The following is a 15,177-nucleotide window of genomic DNA, read 5'->3' on the forward strand; positions in this document are numbered from 1 at the left end:
TGGTGTAAGAAGGTTAGTTTCATATGTCTGCCCATATCTGCCCAATTTTCTCAACACCATTTACTGAGTAGACTATCTTTAACCCATTGAATGTTTTTGCCTCCTTTTTCAAATACTAATTGATTATAAAGGTGTAGATTTATTTCTGGGCTCTCTATTCTGTTCCCTTGATCGATGTGTCTGTGTTTATGCCAGTACCATGGTATTTTGATTACTATGGCCTTGTAGTATAGCTTGACATCAGGTAGCATTATTCCTCAAACCTTGTTCTTCTTTCTCAGGATTGCTGTGGCTACTTAGGGTCTTTTGTAGTTTCATATAAATTTTTGGAATATGTGTTGAAGTTCTATGAAATACGCCATTGGTATCTTGATAGGAATTGCATTGATTCTATAGATTGTTTTGGGTAATATGGACATTTTAATGATGTTAATTCTTCCTATCCGTGATCACAGAATATACTTCCATTTATTTCTATTTTCTTCAATTTCTTACTTAAATGTCTTACAGTTTTTTCAAATAAGACTGATCATGTCTTACAGTTCTTTTTTTTTTTTTTTTTTTTGGAAAATCTTTTTTTTAAATTTTTATTGTTATTCAATTACAGTTGTATGCCTTTTCTCCCCATCCCTCCAGTTCTTTAACATCCTTGGTTAAATTCATTCCTAGGTATTTTATTTATTTATGAAATAATTGTAAATGGAATTGTTTTCTTAGTTTCCCTTTATTATAAAAATGCAACAGAATCCTACCCAGGTAGCTCAGGTGATTGGAGCATCGTCCCATATACCAAGAGATTGAGGGTTCAATGTCCAATGAGAGCACATACCTAGGTTGTGGGTTTGATCCCCTGTCAGGCCACATACGAGAGGCACTGATTGATGTTTTTCTTTCTCTCTCTCTGCCTCTCTGTCTGTCTCTCTCTCTCTCTCTTTCCCTTTCTCTCTCTAAAATCAATAAACATGTCCTTGGGTGAGGTTTTTTAAAAAATGCAACTGATTTCTGGATACTTATTTTGTATCCTGCTACTTTACTAAATTCACTTATCAGTTCTAGTAGCTTTTTTGTTGGAATCTTTAGGGTTCTCTATATACAGTATCATGTCATCTGCAAATAATGACAGTTTTACCTCTTGCTTTCCAATTTGAATGCCTTTTATTCATTTTTATGTGTTTGCTGTGGCTAGGACTTCCAGTACTGCATTGAATAACAGTGCTGAAAGCAGACTTTCATGTTTTGTTCCTGATCTTAAAGGAAATACCTCTAGTTTTTGCCCACTGAGTATGATGTTGGCTATGGTTTATTCATATATGGTCTTTATTACATTGAGGTATGTTCCCTCTATTCCTACTTTCCTGAGAGATTTTAATCATAAGTGGGTGCTGGATTTAGTCAAATGCTTTTTAAAATTTATTGATATTATCATGTGGTTTTTATCCTTAATTTTGTTTATGTTGTGTATCACATTTATTGATTTTCAGATATTGTACTAATCTTGCATTCCCAAAGGAAATCATACTTGATCATTGTGTATGACCTTCTTAATGTGTTAATGTATCTGGTTTGCTAATGTTTTATTGAACATTTTTGCATCTATGTTCATCAGCGATATTGGCCTATAATTTTCTTTCTTTGTATAGTGTCTTTTTCTGGTTTGGGAATTAGGATAATGCTAGACTCGTAAAGTGAGCTTGGGAGTCTTCCCTCCTCTTGAATTTTTTGGAATAGTTTGAGAAGGATAGGTGTTCTTCTTTTAATATTTACCAAAATTCACCTGTGAAGCTATTTGGCCCAGGAATTTTGTTTGCTGGGAGCTAGTTCATAATATTTTCTTACAACCCTTTGTATTTCTTTGGTGTCATTTGTTACTTCTCCTCTTTCATTTCTGGTTTTATTTATTTGGGTCCTTTCTCTTACTTTCTTGATGAGTCTGGTTAAAGGCTTGTCAATCTTGTTTATATTTGAGATTTTTCTTGTTTCTTAGATATGACAGTGATGCTATGAATTTCCTTGTTTGGATTGGTTCTTTCACTGTGTCCTTTGCCTTTCTATCCCGTTCCCTTCCCAGAGGCACAAACCCCAGATTCTCTTCAGGTAACTCTAGTCCTCTGTGCCTTCCCCTGACAGAGTGTGAGTGACGGAACAAGATGTTGTGCTTTGGGTTTTTAAGAGGGTGCCTGTGTCTTCAGCAGACTCCATCTGTCCGTGGTAGACAGAATCTCCACTGTTTTTCACAGCTGGATGTTATTTGGGTGCCTCTTGCCACTCTGATGCTCTGGACTAAGGACCACAGTTTCGGGTTTAGGCCCCATGTTCTCACGGGGAACCCTCACTGCAGCTGAGATATTTCTCTGGAACCTCAGCTGCTGCCCAGATGAGAAGAGCCAGCCCTTTTCACATCTCTGTCCTTTTTATGAGTCTCGATGTGGCATCTTCTGTAAATCCTTGGTTATAAGACTCATCATTAGCTAGTCTTCAGTTGATTATTCAGGTTGATTGTTCTCTATTTTTGTTGTAATTTCAGTTTGGTCCTAGAGGAGGTAAGTGTAACTTGTACCTACCCCGCCACCATCTTGAAATCCCCCTGTGATTCAGTCTTGAAAGGTTGTATGTTTTAATGTCTTACTGAAATATCTGCATTCCAGTGTCTTCATTGTCTATGATAAAGTGATGTGTTTCTTCTCTAGTCATAATTTTTGACCTGTTGGTGCACAGCCCTTCTTTGCAATTTTTTTTTACTTTTATCAGAAGTCGTTTCAAATCATTGCTACTTTCTTCCAGTAAGATGGTATCATTTGTATACCTTCAGTTATTGATACTTTTCCTACCAATTCTCACTCCCTGTTCTTCTGAATCTAGCCCAGTTTTTTATATATGTTCTCCATACAGACTAAGTAAATAGGGAGATAAAATGCAGCATTGCCTGACACTTTGCCTATAGGAAACCATTCTATCTCTCTGTATTCTGTCCTGACAGTGGTTTCCTGTCCACAGTACAAGTTATGTAGCAGGACAATTAAGTGCTGAGGCGTGCCCATCTATTTTAGAACAACCCAGGGCTTTTAATGCTCCATGCAGTCAAGGCTTTACTCTAATCTGTAATACATAGTCTAACTTTTTCTGAAATTCTTTGTAGCACTGAAATAGTCAATGGATGTTTGCAAGTAGATATCAAATATCTTTTCCTTTTCTGAACCTGGCTTGAACATCCAGTATTTCTTGCATCAGGTAAGGTGGGAAGCCTGGGTTGCATCACCCTGAGGGTCACTTTACTTGTTTGGTAAATTAGAACATTGATCCTATACTTACTGTACTCCTTGGCATCTCCTTCCTTAAAGATAAGGATATATATTGAATGTTTCAAGTCTGGCCATTATTTTTTTCACATTTGTTGACATGTCCTTGTTAGGATTTTTGACATATTCAGTCTCAATGGCTTGAAGTAATTTTATTGGTCTCCTATCCATCCCCTGTGATTTGTTTCTTCCCAATACGTTCAGGGCAGCTTTCACCTCACTTTCTAGAATTAACAAGTTCTTCCTCATAGGAATATTCTTGAAAGGTGTCTTCCATCCTTTTGGCTCTCCTGTATAGATTTTCAGTATACTGTTTCCACCTTCCCTTTATTTTCTGTTGGTGAGATAATATTCTTCCTTGTTAGTCATTCAGCATTGCTAGTCTCAGTGCTGAGGCACTCCAGTCTAATAAATAGCAAAATTAAAGGTTTAAATTTTCCTTTTATTTCTTGAGTTCTCTGGTAGAGATCTCTTGTTTTTTCTTTCGTATTGTTCTCTTCTGTCTACTTACATTGACCATTGTGTTGCTCTCTTTATCCCTATGTGATAGTCATTGAAAACCTGTGTTCAGGGTTCTAGGTGGGCCTACCCGAGGCTTTTCCAGTGGCATTTTCTTATAAATGACCTGTCTTGGCTCATGCTTTGGACTTCCCTAAAATCTTGCAAATGTTCACAAACCTCAGACAAGCTGCATCTGGCCTCAGTGTGCTCTGTATCTTTTGCTAACTGGCCCAGGCCCAGCACTAGCAGCAGCTGGCCTTGGTTTGCAGCTTGGCATCTTTTGGGGATCCTCAGGCCCAATACAGGTAGTAGCCATCTGCAGATCACTTTGGAGCTTTTGCTGGGTGGCCCCCGGGCAGGGCACAGGTGGCAGCTAACCTTGGCCTGCACCTCCTGGGAGGCCCTAGAGCCAGTGCACCCGGTGGACAGCTTCAGACCACACCAGAGCAAGACCCAACCACCTTCATGAACAACAAACTCAAAGGACAGACTCATCAGGCACCAGAGCCTCACTGAAGCTAGTCCTGCTCCATGGGATCAGTCCCTGCACTGTGGCCATGGCTAGTCTTGAAGCCAATAAGCCTAGGGATAAATACCACCAACTGTTGTGCCAACAGCAAGCAAGACTCAATTACAACAGAAGGGTGCACAGAGCCCACACAGGGTAAGAGACACCTGAAGTGCCCAGCTCAGGTGACCAGGGAGGCTGAGTCACTGGTTCCTACAGGACCCTCATTATATAAGATCACTCTACCAAGACCAGGAGGCATAGCAGCTCTACCTAATACACAGAAACAAACACAGTCAAGTAGCCAAAATCAGGAGACAAAGAAACATGTCCCAAATGAAAGGACAGAACAAAACTCCGGGGCAGTGGAGGAAGTAAACAAAATGGAGACAAGCAGTCTACCCAGATGCAGAGTTCAAAACAGTGGTTGTAACAGTGCTCAATGAACTTACGGGAAGAGTAGATGAACTTGGTGAGAACTTCATCAAAGAGATAGGACACATAAAAATGGAGATAGAAAACATAAAAAAAGAATCGGTTATAAATTAAGAATACAATAACTGAAATAAAGAACTCATTACAGGGAATCAACACTAGAATAGATAAAGCAGAGGATCAAATCAATGACTTGCTAAAAAGGAAGTAGAAAACACCCATTCAGAGCAACAAAAAGAAAAACAGCCTTGGCCAGTGTGGTTCAGTGGATTGAGCACGACTGAGAACCAAAGAGTTGCCAGTTCGATTCCCAGTCAGGGCACATGCCTGTCTTGCAGGCCAGGTCCCCAGTGAGGGATGCACAAGAGTCAACCACACCTTGATGTTTCCCTTCCTCTTTCTCCCTCTCTTTAAAAATAAACAAGTAAAATCTAAAAAAAAATAAGAAAAAGAAAAACAATTTTTAAAAAGGAAGTAGTTTAAGAGACCCCTGGGACAACATCAAGTGTAAAAACATCTGTATCACAGGGGTGCCAGAAAGAGTATAGAGAGCAAGAAATTAAAAATGTATTTGGAAACATAATGATGAAAAACTTCCCTAACCTGGTGAAGCAAATAGACATGCAAGTTCAGGATGTGCAGTGTCCCAAAGTGAACTCAAAGAGGCCCATAGCAAGGAACATTGTAATGAAAATACCAAAGGTTAAAGATGAGAGAGCAGCAAGAAAAAAGCTGTTGGTTATTTAAAAGGGTGCCTCCACAAGACTGTTAGCTGGTTTCTCAACAGAAAATTTTCAGGCCAGAAGAGACTGGAGCAAAATATTCAAAGTGATGGAAAGCAAGGACCTACAACCAAGGTTACTCTATTCAGCAAGGCTGTCATTTAGAACAGAAGGAGATATAAAGAGCTTCCCAGGTGAGAAAAAAACTTAAAGGAGTTCATCACCATCAAACAAGTATTACAAGAAATGTTAAAGGGTCTTCTTTAAGAAGAAGGAGGTGGGGGGATCAAAAATATGTATAATAAAAAGGCAATAAATACATATATATCAATAATTTGTTTAAATGCAAATGGTTAAACATACTAATCAAAAGACATATGGTGGCTGAGGAATACTTAAACAAGACCCTTACTTATGCTGTGTACCAGAGACTAATTTCAGATCAAAAGACACACACAGCCTGAAAGTAAAGGGATGGAAAAGATATTTCTGAAAATGGAAACAAACAAACAAAGCTGGAATAGCAATAGTTATACCAGAAAAAATATACTTTAAAACAAAGGCTGTAACAAGAGATAAAGAAGGGTCCAGTAGTTGCACCTCTTGGTGTTCATCCACGGAAACCCAAAAAACAGTGAAGCAAAAAGACATGCAGCATATGTTCAATGCAGCATTATTTACAATAGCCAAGATATGGGCGCAACCCAGGTGTTCATCAGTAGATGAGTGGATAAAAAGAAGTTGTATAAATATGCAATGGAATGTGACTCAGCCGCAAAGAAGAATGAAATCTTGCCATTTGTAACAACAGGGATAGACCCTAGAGCGTATTGTGCTGAGTGAAATAAGTCAGGTGGAAAGACAAATGCTATATGATTTCAGTTTTATGTGGAATCTAAAAAACAAAATAAATGAACAAGCAGAACAGAAACAGACTCACATATACAGAGAACATTTTTACAGTTGGCCGATAACAAGGGACATGGGGAGATGGGTAAAAAAGATGAAGGGATTAAGAAGTACAAATTGGTAGATACACAACAGTCACAGGGATATAAAGTAAAATACAGGGATGTACAGTAAAATATAGTCAGTAATATCATAGTAACTATGGTTTCAGATGGATACTAAATTTTATCAGGTGATCAGTTCGTAAGTAATACAGTGTCTAATTGCTTGGTTGTACACTTGAAACTGATAATATCGTACATCAACTGTAATTGAAAAATAAAAAAAATTAAAATAGAAAGAAAATGAACAACCTGATTAAAAAATAGGCCAAAAATCTAAACACACACCACCAAAGATTTATAAATGGTAAAAATGTATATGAAATGATGCTCAACATGATGTCATTAGGGAATTGCAATGAAAAAAAAAAAAACTGTGTTCAGTGTTCTGTCACATCTAACTTTTGACTCTCACCTGTCTTTAATAATTTTTACTGTTTCTACTGTCATCCATCTTGATTTTTCTTTCCTTTTTACTTCTGGCTTTGTCTGTCCATATTCCTCCCTAATAATATTTTTAGTTTCAATTCACAGTTCTTGTACTCAGTCAATTAAGTTTACAGTACAAATCTTCTGTTTCACCTGGACTTCAAATCCGTCAGGAACACATTTACATTATATTTGAACACTACGGCTCTTCCAGCGCTCTTCTTCAGCTTTGCTTTAATGTTTGATATTAACAGTACTTGTGGTCAGCACCACAATCAGCTCCTGGTCTTGTTTTGGCAAAGAAAATAGTTTCTCCATCTCCTGCTTCCAATTACGTAGTTTATTTGATTTTTTTATATTGGCCTTCGGGTGATGTCCATGTGTACAGTCATCTGTTCAGTTGTTTGAAAGATGTGTTATGTGACTGACAAGTTGTTGGCTTTGCAGAAATACATGAACTGATTTCTTTCCTCATTTCTACATTATTTTTACTTTTATGTTCTAATCACCTATAATTATCAGCATGTCTTGTTTTGGTGTGTTGTCAATTTCTTCTTGGACACTTGCATAAAAGCTTTCAGTTTCATTAGCCTGTGTAGTGGGAGCATAGACTGAAATGGTTGTTACGTTAATAGGTTTTCTTGGCTCTCTCATATACTAGTCGGTCAGAACTTGCATTGCTGTTCCTGTCTGCCTGTGCTACATGCATCTTTACTCAATAGTACAGCCATTTCATTTCTTGAGGTAATTTTGCCTTTCTTTAAATTCATCCATGTATTTTTCTTGTTTCAGCTGAAAAGCTTAAAAGAAGTTAGGCCTTATTCAACAATTTGTTATGAAATTCTTCTCTCCATTTTTTGAAAATTTTTTACTAATATTTTTATTAAAATACTCTTTTCAGTTTATTTATGCTTTAGGAGATAATAGTTCTGTTAACAGTTGTAGAAGAGTTAAATATATATTTTTATTTAATGCATCATAAAGAAATAGAAATAAATAGAACTTTTCTTCAAATGACTTTCCATTTTTAAATTCCAGCTTCATTTTGACTGGTGTGTCATTCTGGGGAATTTAATGGTGAGCAGAAACAGTCAAGGCCCTGCCCCTCTGAAGCTTACACACTAGTATGTAAGGAGGGGGAGGGGTAATAGTTTTGGCTTTTTCCTTTTGACTCTGGCTTAAAGTGAATTTTAGAATTTTTTAAATTTGCATTCTTTTTTTTAATCTGTATTTTGAGGTTAAGAGTACAGTATGTAAAGAGAAAATATGAAGGAGACCCCATGGGGTAGTGCTGATACACTATTTGCGCTGTTGGTGAGCATGTGTATGATGCAGCCACTATGGAAAACATTGTGGAGGTTTCTCAAAAAATTAAAAATAGAAGTATCAAATGATTCATCAATTCCATTTCTGGGGATTTATCCAAAGGAAATGAAAACACTCAGATATATGCACTCCTATGTTCATTGCAATGTTATTTATAATAGCCAAGGTATGGAAACAAACTAAGTATCCAATGATGGAAGAAGAAGAAAATTCTGCCATTTGGGACAACATGAATGGAACTTGAAGACGTTATGCTCAGTGAAATAAGTTGCACAGAGAAAGTCAAATACTTACGCTGTCACTCAAATGTGGAATCTTAAAAAAGAAAAAAATGAACTCATAGATACGGAGAACAGTTTGGTTGTTGCCAGAGGCAGGGTGGGGCTTGGTGGGCAGTGGGCAAAATGGGTGAAAGTGGTCAAAAGATATAGACTTCCATACAAATTTTTTTAAAAAGATACAGACTTCCAGTTATGAAATAAAAAGTCATAAAGATGTTATGTACAGCATGGTGATTATAGGTAATAATACTCTATAGTAGATTTGAAAGTTACTAAAAAAGTAGATCTTAAAAGTTCTCATCACAAGAAAAATATTTATAACTGTGTGAGGTAATGGTTTATTGTGATGATCATTCCATGATACATTTATCAAATCTTTATGTTGTACATCTGAAACTAATGTAATGTCATATGTCAATTATATCTCAGTTAAAAAGAAACACACAGCACCACACCCAGAGGGATGTCTATAATAAATGAGACAGACTACACAAGTGCTGGGTAGGGTGTGGAGCAATTGGAGCCCTCGTTAACTGCTGGTGAGAATGTGAAATGGTGCAGCAACACTGAAAAACAGAATGGCAGTTCCTCCAAGTGTTACCAAATGACCCTGCTCCTAGGTACATATGCAAGAGAAATAAATACATGATATGTGAAAGAAGCTAGTCATAAAAGGACCCATACTATATGATTTTATTTACATTAAATGTTCAGAAAAGGTAACTGCATAGAGACAAAGTATTTTAGTGGCTGTCAGAGTAGGAATGGAAGATTGAGAATGCCTATTGCTAATAGGTACAGAATTTCCTTTTGGGATGATGAAATGTTCTGGATTGGATGGTAGTGATGATTGCATAAAGCTGTGAGTATACTAAAGATCACAAGAGTCCCAAACTTTAAAAGGCTGAATTTTATGGTATGTAAATTTTATCACAATAAATTGTTATTTAAAAGTAATAAATTAGCTCCAAATTGTGCTTCCCTGGCTTTGAAAGTCTGTGGGTGAAACCCTTTTTCCTGTTTTATCTTATGGCTGCCATGGGAACTTTGCTGGCAGGACTGTATGACATGCATTTAATGGTCTCAGTTAGGACTCTGGTTAGCAATTGTTTAAGTTCCCTAAACACTGTGCCTGTGCATAGACAAGGCTGCAGCAACTGCTTAGGGGACAGTCAGGACTGGGCAGTAACAGAGGCCAGGCACCTCATTCACCCCAGATGGGCGTTTTCCAGGTGGACACTGAGGTCATTCACCAGGGGGCAGGGAACTGTCTGCATTGTGCCTGGCTGTATTGGCCATTTTCAGCCTTATTATTTTAGGTGATTTGAATATTAGATAAATTTGTTTATTGTACTCATAAATAATTTAAGAAAAATCATATCCATCATATTTATTTTTAAAGAAAATATTTAAACTGCAAAATATTGAATCACCCCTTAATATCCTCTTCCTAGAAATCATACAATTTAATATATATTAATAATTAGCAGTATTCAGCATGCCTCATAATTTAAAAAGATTTATATATGTCATATACTAAAAAGTCACTTTTGTATCAATTTAAAATAAGAAGAAAACAATCCTTTTGAAAATCAACTGCTCTAAAGCACATGTTCTCAAACTTCTCTGTGTGTAAAATCAGCAGGGACTTATTACAAATGTGCATGTCTTAGGCCCTCACTCCCAAGAGACTGGTCTAGTGTTTATTTTTTAGGAATACCCCAGATGATGCTGATGAGCAGGGGTTTGCACTTTGAGAAACACTGGCCTAGGGAGTTCAGCCTAGAATTATGATGTGGTAGGTGTGGTTATAATGTACTTCATTTTACCACAGATACTTATTTCTTAAGGTATTTTCCAGCCATTTGGTGTTAAAAATAGATACTATGCACACTTTTATTCTATTAGAAAATATTTTCTCACAAACATAACTTTTCTAAGTGTGTAAAATTGTGTAAAGTCTTTGTTACCCCTGTTAGCATCTTTGTTGCTGTTACCCTTAATGTAGCACTGCCTTCTGCTCTTTCCAGATTTCTTTTGACTTGGCTGAATATACTGCAGATGTTGATGGAGTTGGCACTTTACGGCTTCTGGATGCAGTTAAGACCTGTGGCCTTATCAACTCTGTGAAGTTCTATCAAGCTTCAACAAGTGAACTTTATGGGAAAGTGCAAGAAATACCCCAGAAGGAGACCACTCCCTTTTATCCTCGGTCACCATATGGTGAGAGTGCCTGACGCAGCCTTGCGCATGTGTCGCTTTCCCTGTGGATGTTGGTGTGCATTTGTTTCTGCCTTACTTCTGTTTGTGTCTCATGGCTGAAGTCATTTGGGTGTGAGAGTAACATTAAGATCGACTAAAGTGACTAGACTTGTTTTTTATACGTTGCTAACTATAAATATTTGCTGCCATTCCCTCCAGGGTGAAATTACCGCCTCACCTCACCAATTCATTTTCATTCAATCCTTTCATACAGATCACTTTGAAAGGAAAATGAGATGAAACATGATTCTTTTTTTTCAAATATTGAACTAAAGTGATAAGGTTTCATGTTTTTTATCTCCCCAGTGAAAATCTTCCTGAGTTCAAACCCTTAAAGAAGCAAAAGAAAAGCAACAACAAAAAAGTTCTATTACATTTTTTATATTTGTAAAAAGAGTATTATTATGTATATGAAACGCTTCAGTGACAAAATTTCTAAGCAGCTAGATTTTAAGATCCCATAGCTTTCACTTTCTAATTCCTTAATGCTAAGGAAAAAGGAATAAAGTGTAAGATGATATATGGCACACACTACAGTTGAAATTAGCTTGTGAAAGAAAGAATCATGTGTATTACAAAAGAAGGAAATTCTTACTGTTTCCTTGTACACCTGATTAACTGGCAAAAGGACGTTTATTTTGTCTTTGGCTGTTGACTCATTTTTTCTATCTTGATGTATCATTGATTATAATTTTTGTAAGTTGTTACTTGTTTAAGGTGACTGAAAATCACTGCTTTTTAATAATAAGACACTGTCTTTTGTAATAATCACTGTCTTTTATTTGCTTTTTAAAAATTATTTCAACAGGGGCAGCCAAACTGTATGCCTACTGGATTGTGGTGAATTTCCGTGAGGCCTATAATCTCTTTGCAGTGAATGGTATTCTCTTCAATCACGAGAGTCCTAGAAGAGGTCAGTAAATATATTAATGGAGAAGAGCATTTCAGACTTTAACAAAACAATAAAAAGTTGCATTTATATTTGGCATTTGTACTATACAGACTGGAAAATTTCACATTTTAACTATTATGGATGTCAGAAGTAATAAATGAAGAAAATCCACTTTAATTACTTAAGGTTTTTAGGGTTTTTCTTCCCCCAACATAAAAAAGCGAACATTTTTCCAATTTTCATTTATTCAAGCATCTTTTCAATTTAAGCATTAGGAGGTTTTGTGTGAATGCAAAGGAATAAGTAGTAAACTAACATTTGTTTCTGGAAGTCATTCTTTTTTATGTAGACTTAACTTGTAGATTCTATATATATTTTTACTTTGAATCAGTTGGATGTTCAGTAGTTTTTCTTTATATTTCAGTTAAATAGGCATCCAAAAATTACTATGCTTCTAGAGTATATTTTAAAATACATTTGAAATGATTTCTTTTTTTGAAAGAATACATTCTAAAATAGTGATTAAAAAATACTTAGTAAATACATAAACAGTAACACAGTTGTTTATTATCACTGTCAAGCACTAGGTACTATACCTAATTGCATGTGCCATTTTGTTATATGACCGGCAGTGCAGTAGGCTTGCTTACACTAGCCTCACCACAAACGTGTAACACACTGTGCTACAACATCAGTAGGTGACAGGAGTTTTTCAGCTCCATTACAATCCTACGGGACCACTGTATATGTCAAGGGTGTCAAACTCATTTTCACTGGGGGCCACATCAGCCTCACGGTTGCCTTCAAAGGGCCAAATGCAATTTTAGGACTGTATGACTGTAACTACTCCTTAACATTAAGCAAGAGCTCAGTGCTGCCGCCAGGTAGAAACAAGGTGCTGGGCTGGATAAAACAAGGTGGACGGCCAGATTCGGCCCGCGGGCCTTGTGTTTGCCACCTGTGGTATAAGTGGTCTATCATTGACCAAAATATCAACAATGTCTTGTTAAAAAGTCACTTTGATGATTTAGTACTCTGATAGTAAAGACATCTTTGAATAGTTTTAAGAACATTGCATTATCAGCTCAATTCAGTAAGAGGGGAAAGAGCAGAAGAGAATAGGAAAACCCGGATAGTCAAATGGTTGCTGACATTAGCTAAGTGATCTAGACTGGACCCACAAGCACACTGTCCACAACCTCCCCCACAAGGTATTATACCAAACTGTGATCATCATCATCATATTATGACAGTTCAGGTGAGAGCGCTGGAGTATTTTGGTTGACTCATTGTCAACTATCAGAGGAAGAAACTGCTAGTAAATTTCTATTAATGCAGCCCCCAAGCATTTATATCCCAGGAGAACAGGAGAGGGCCCCAGTCTCCTCCTCTGGTCAATCTAGATCTAGACTCCTGGCTGAATTACAGATTCCATATTTCACAGGGTATTTTGAAAACTGGAATGTATTCAGAGGAAGCCAATCAGAATGGTAACCTGTTGTATGAAAAATGCTATCCAGACCAGGAGGAGTTTAACTGGAGAAGAAAGGACTAAATGAGCATTCCCAAAGCACACTGTTTTGTCAGCTGCTCCAGAAAATAGGCAGGAACAAAGGTGGGAAGCAGATATTTGCTCACCTCTGAGTTTCAGAAAGTTGGACTGTCTCCTGAGGGAACCAGAAGTTTCCAGAAGGACTGGGTACCACAACATTGAAAATACTGGAAAAGGAATCCTTATCATAAAAAATGTGACCTCAAAAGCCTTCCAGTTTCATGTAAGGAAATCTTAGTCATTCTGTGCATTTGATGAACATATATTCTGTGAAATAAAGTAAGGGATCTACACATATAAGCAAGTAAAATTAACAGAATTGTAGAAATTAAAACCTCACATAAAAAGAGGAATCTCTGCTTTGGATTGCTGAGCTAGAGTTCATGTGCATGAACTCCAATTATGATGGGCAAGTATGGGCAATGACATATGGAATAAAATTTTAGGGGCCCAATGACCCAGTGGGAAAGCAGAACAAACTGGAGTGAGAATACAGGGTGAGGCAAAAGCAGGCTCACAGCTGTGTGTGAAACAGAGTTCATTCTTGTATTATTATTTATTATTATATTATTTTCAATATGAACAACTTTAAACCCACTTTTGCCCCCACCCTGCATATTGATCCTCAGTATCCTAAATGAAGTTTGGTACTACATATTTGAGCTAAATTTACTTAGATTCTAAATAATTTATACACATATGTTAATATGTTATCAATAACCTCTCAGCAAACACGAAGTCAGAGATATAACTGTTCTTAGCTATTAAGGGTGACTAATCGGAGAATTTGTTGAGTGCTAGCATTTCCCCCTGCTCTTTGTCTCTCTGCTACTAAGTGTAAGGCATTTTTTAAAAAGACATCCCATAATTCTAAGTACTCTTGGTATTGCTTTTCTAAAGAAGGTTAATTCCCTTTTTCCAAAAGGACACATTTTTTAAAGTCGGTCATCAGTCGTGAAGCATTTTGTTCTCAAGTTCTGGGAATACAGAGGACTGAATTATTTTCTGTCTTCTTCAGCCATAGGTGGCCCGCCCCTAGCTTCCAACATTTTAGAATCATTATCGTGTTTTTGTTTTTGTTTTTTAAAAAAACATATTTGTTTGTATTGTCTTGTTGTCTTCACGTATTTATTCTTGAGACTGTTAAAAACATATGAGTCTCCTGTTCCAAATATTGGGTTTTAAATAAGAAATTGTTTCTTCCTATTATTTCTTATTTACTAAAGCATGACAAGTCTTTACAAAACATGCACCCTCTTTATAATTTAAAAACTATCTGTACAATCTAAGAATTTGTATTAAATTTCACTATCAGCCTTTTAGATTGAGAATAAATGAGAAGTTCACTATTATAAGTTGTTTCATGCCCCCAAATTAGTAATGCTTATAGCTTTCTCAGTGAAATTTTATATGATTATATAGCTATATAATTTAGCCAAGTCATGAAAAACATTTCAAGTAACAGGTTTATAAAGGTATCTTTAGTATCAGTACATTCTTATTTTGTAATTGTTTAAGTTAAATATTCCCATGATGTGCTATAAAAACATAAGAGCCTGGTCTGTCCTCTGTTGCTCAAAAGGAAAACAACAAGCAGCCAGTATCATTTTTTTTTTTAATTAATTTTGTGGTTCTGGGTGTTCTTAGTAGAGAAAAAAGAAAAAGGAAGTGATTCTTGCTTACAGCAGTTGGTATAGGGGATGCTCAAGAAATCTGCTCAGATGATGTTCCTTTCCTCTTTGGTCGCAAACATCTTTTTTTTTTATATATTTATTGATTATGCTATTACAGTTGTCCCATTTCCCGCCCCGCCTCACTCCACTCCATCCTGCCCACCCCCTCCCTCCCACATTCCCCCCCTATAGTTCATGTCCATGGATCATACATATAAGTTCTTTGGCTTCTACATTTCCTACACTATTCTTACCCTCCCCCTGTCTATTTTCCACCTATCATCTATGCT

At 36.7% G+C, this 15,177-nt stretch overlaps 1 protein-coding gene across 1 annotated transcript in view; it reads left to right on the plus strand.

Annotated features, from left to right (window-relative positions):
* Positions 1-15,177, plus strand: part of GMDS (GDP-mannose 4,6-dehydratase) — a 714,528-nt gene that overhangs the window by 268,199 nt on the left and 431,152 nt on the right. Inside the window, exons 5-6 of the mRNA XM_024552328.3 lie at positions 10,539-10,731; positions 11,579-11,683. Of these exons, the coding sequence (XP_024408096.1) occupies positions 10,539-10,731; positions 11,579-11,683 (298 nt within the window). The remainder of the gene's footprint in view (positions 1-10,538; positions 10,732-11,578; positions 11,684-15,177) is intronic.

The sequence above is a fragment of the Desmodus rotundus genome, chromosome 3, assembly GCF_022682495.2.
Source record: "Desmodus rotundus isolate HL8 chromosome 3, HLdesRot8A.1, whole genome shotgun sequence".
NCBI lineage: Eukaryota > Metazoa > Chordata > Mammalia > Chiroptera > Phyllostomidae > Desmodus > Desmodus rotundus.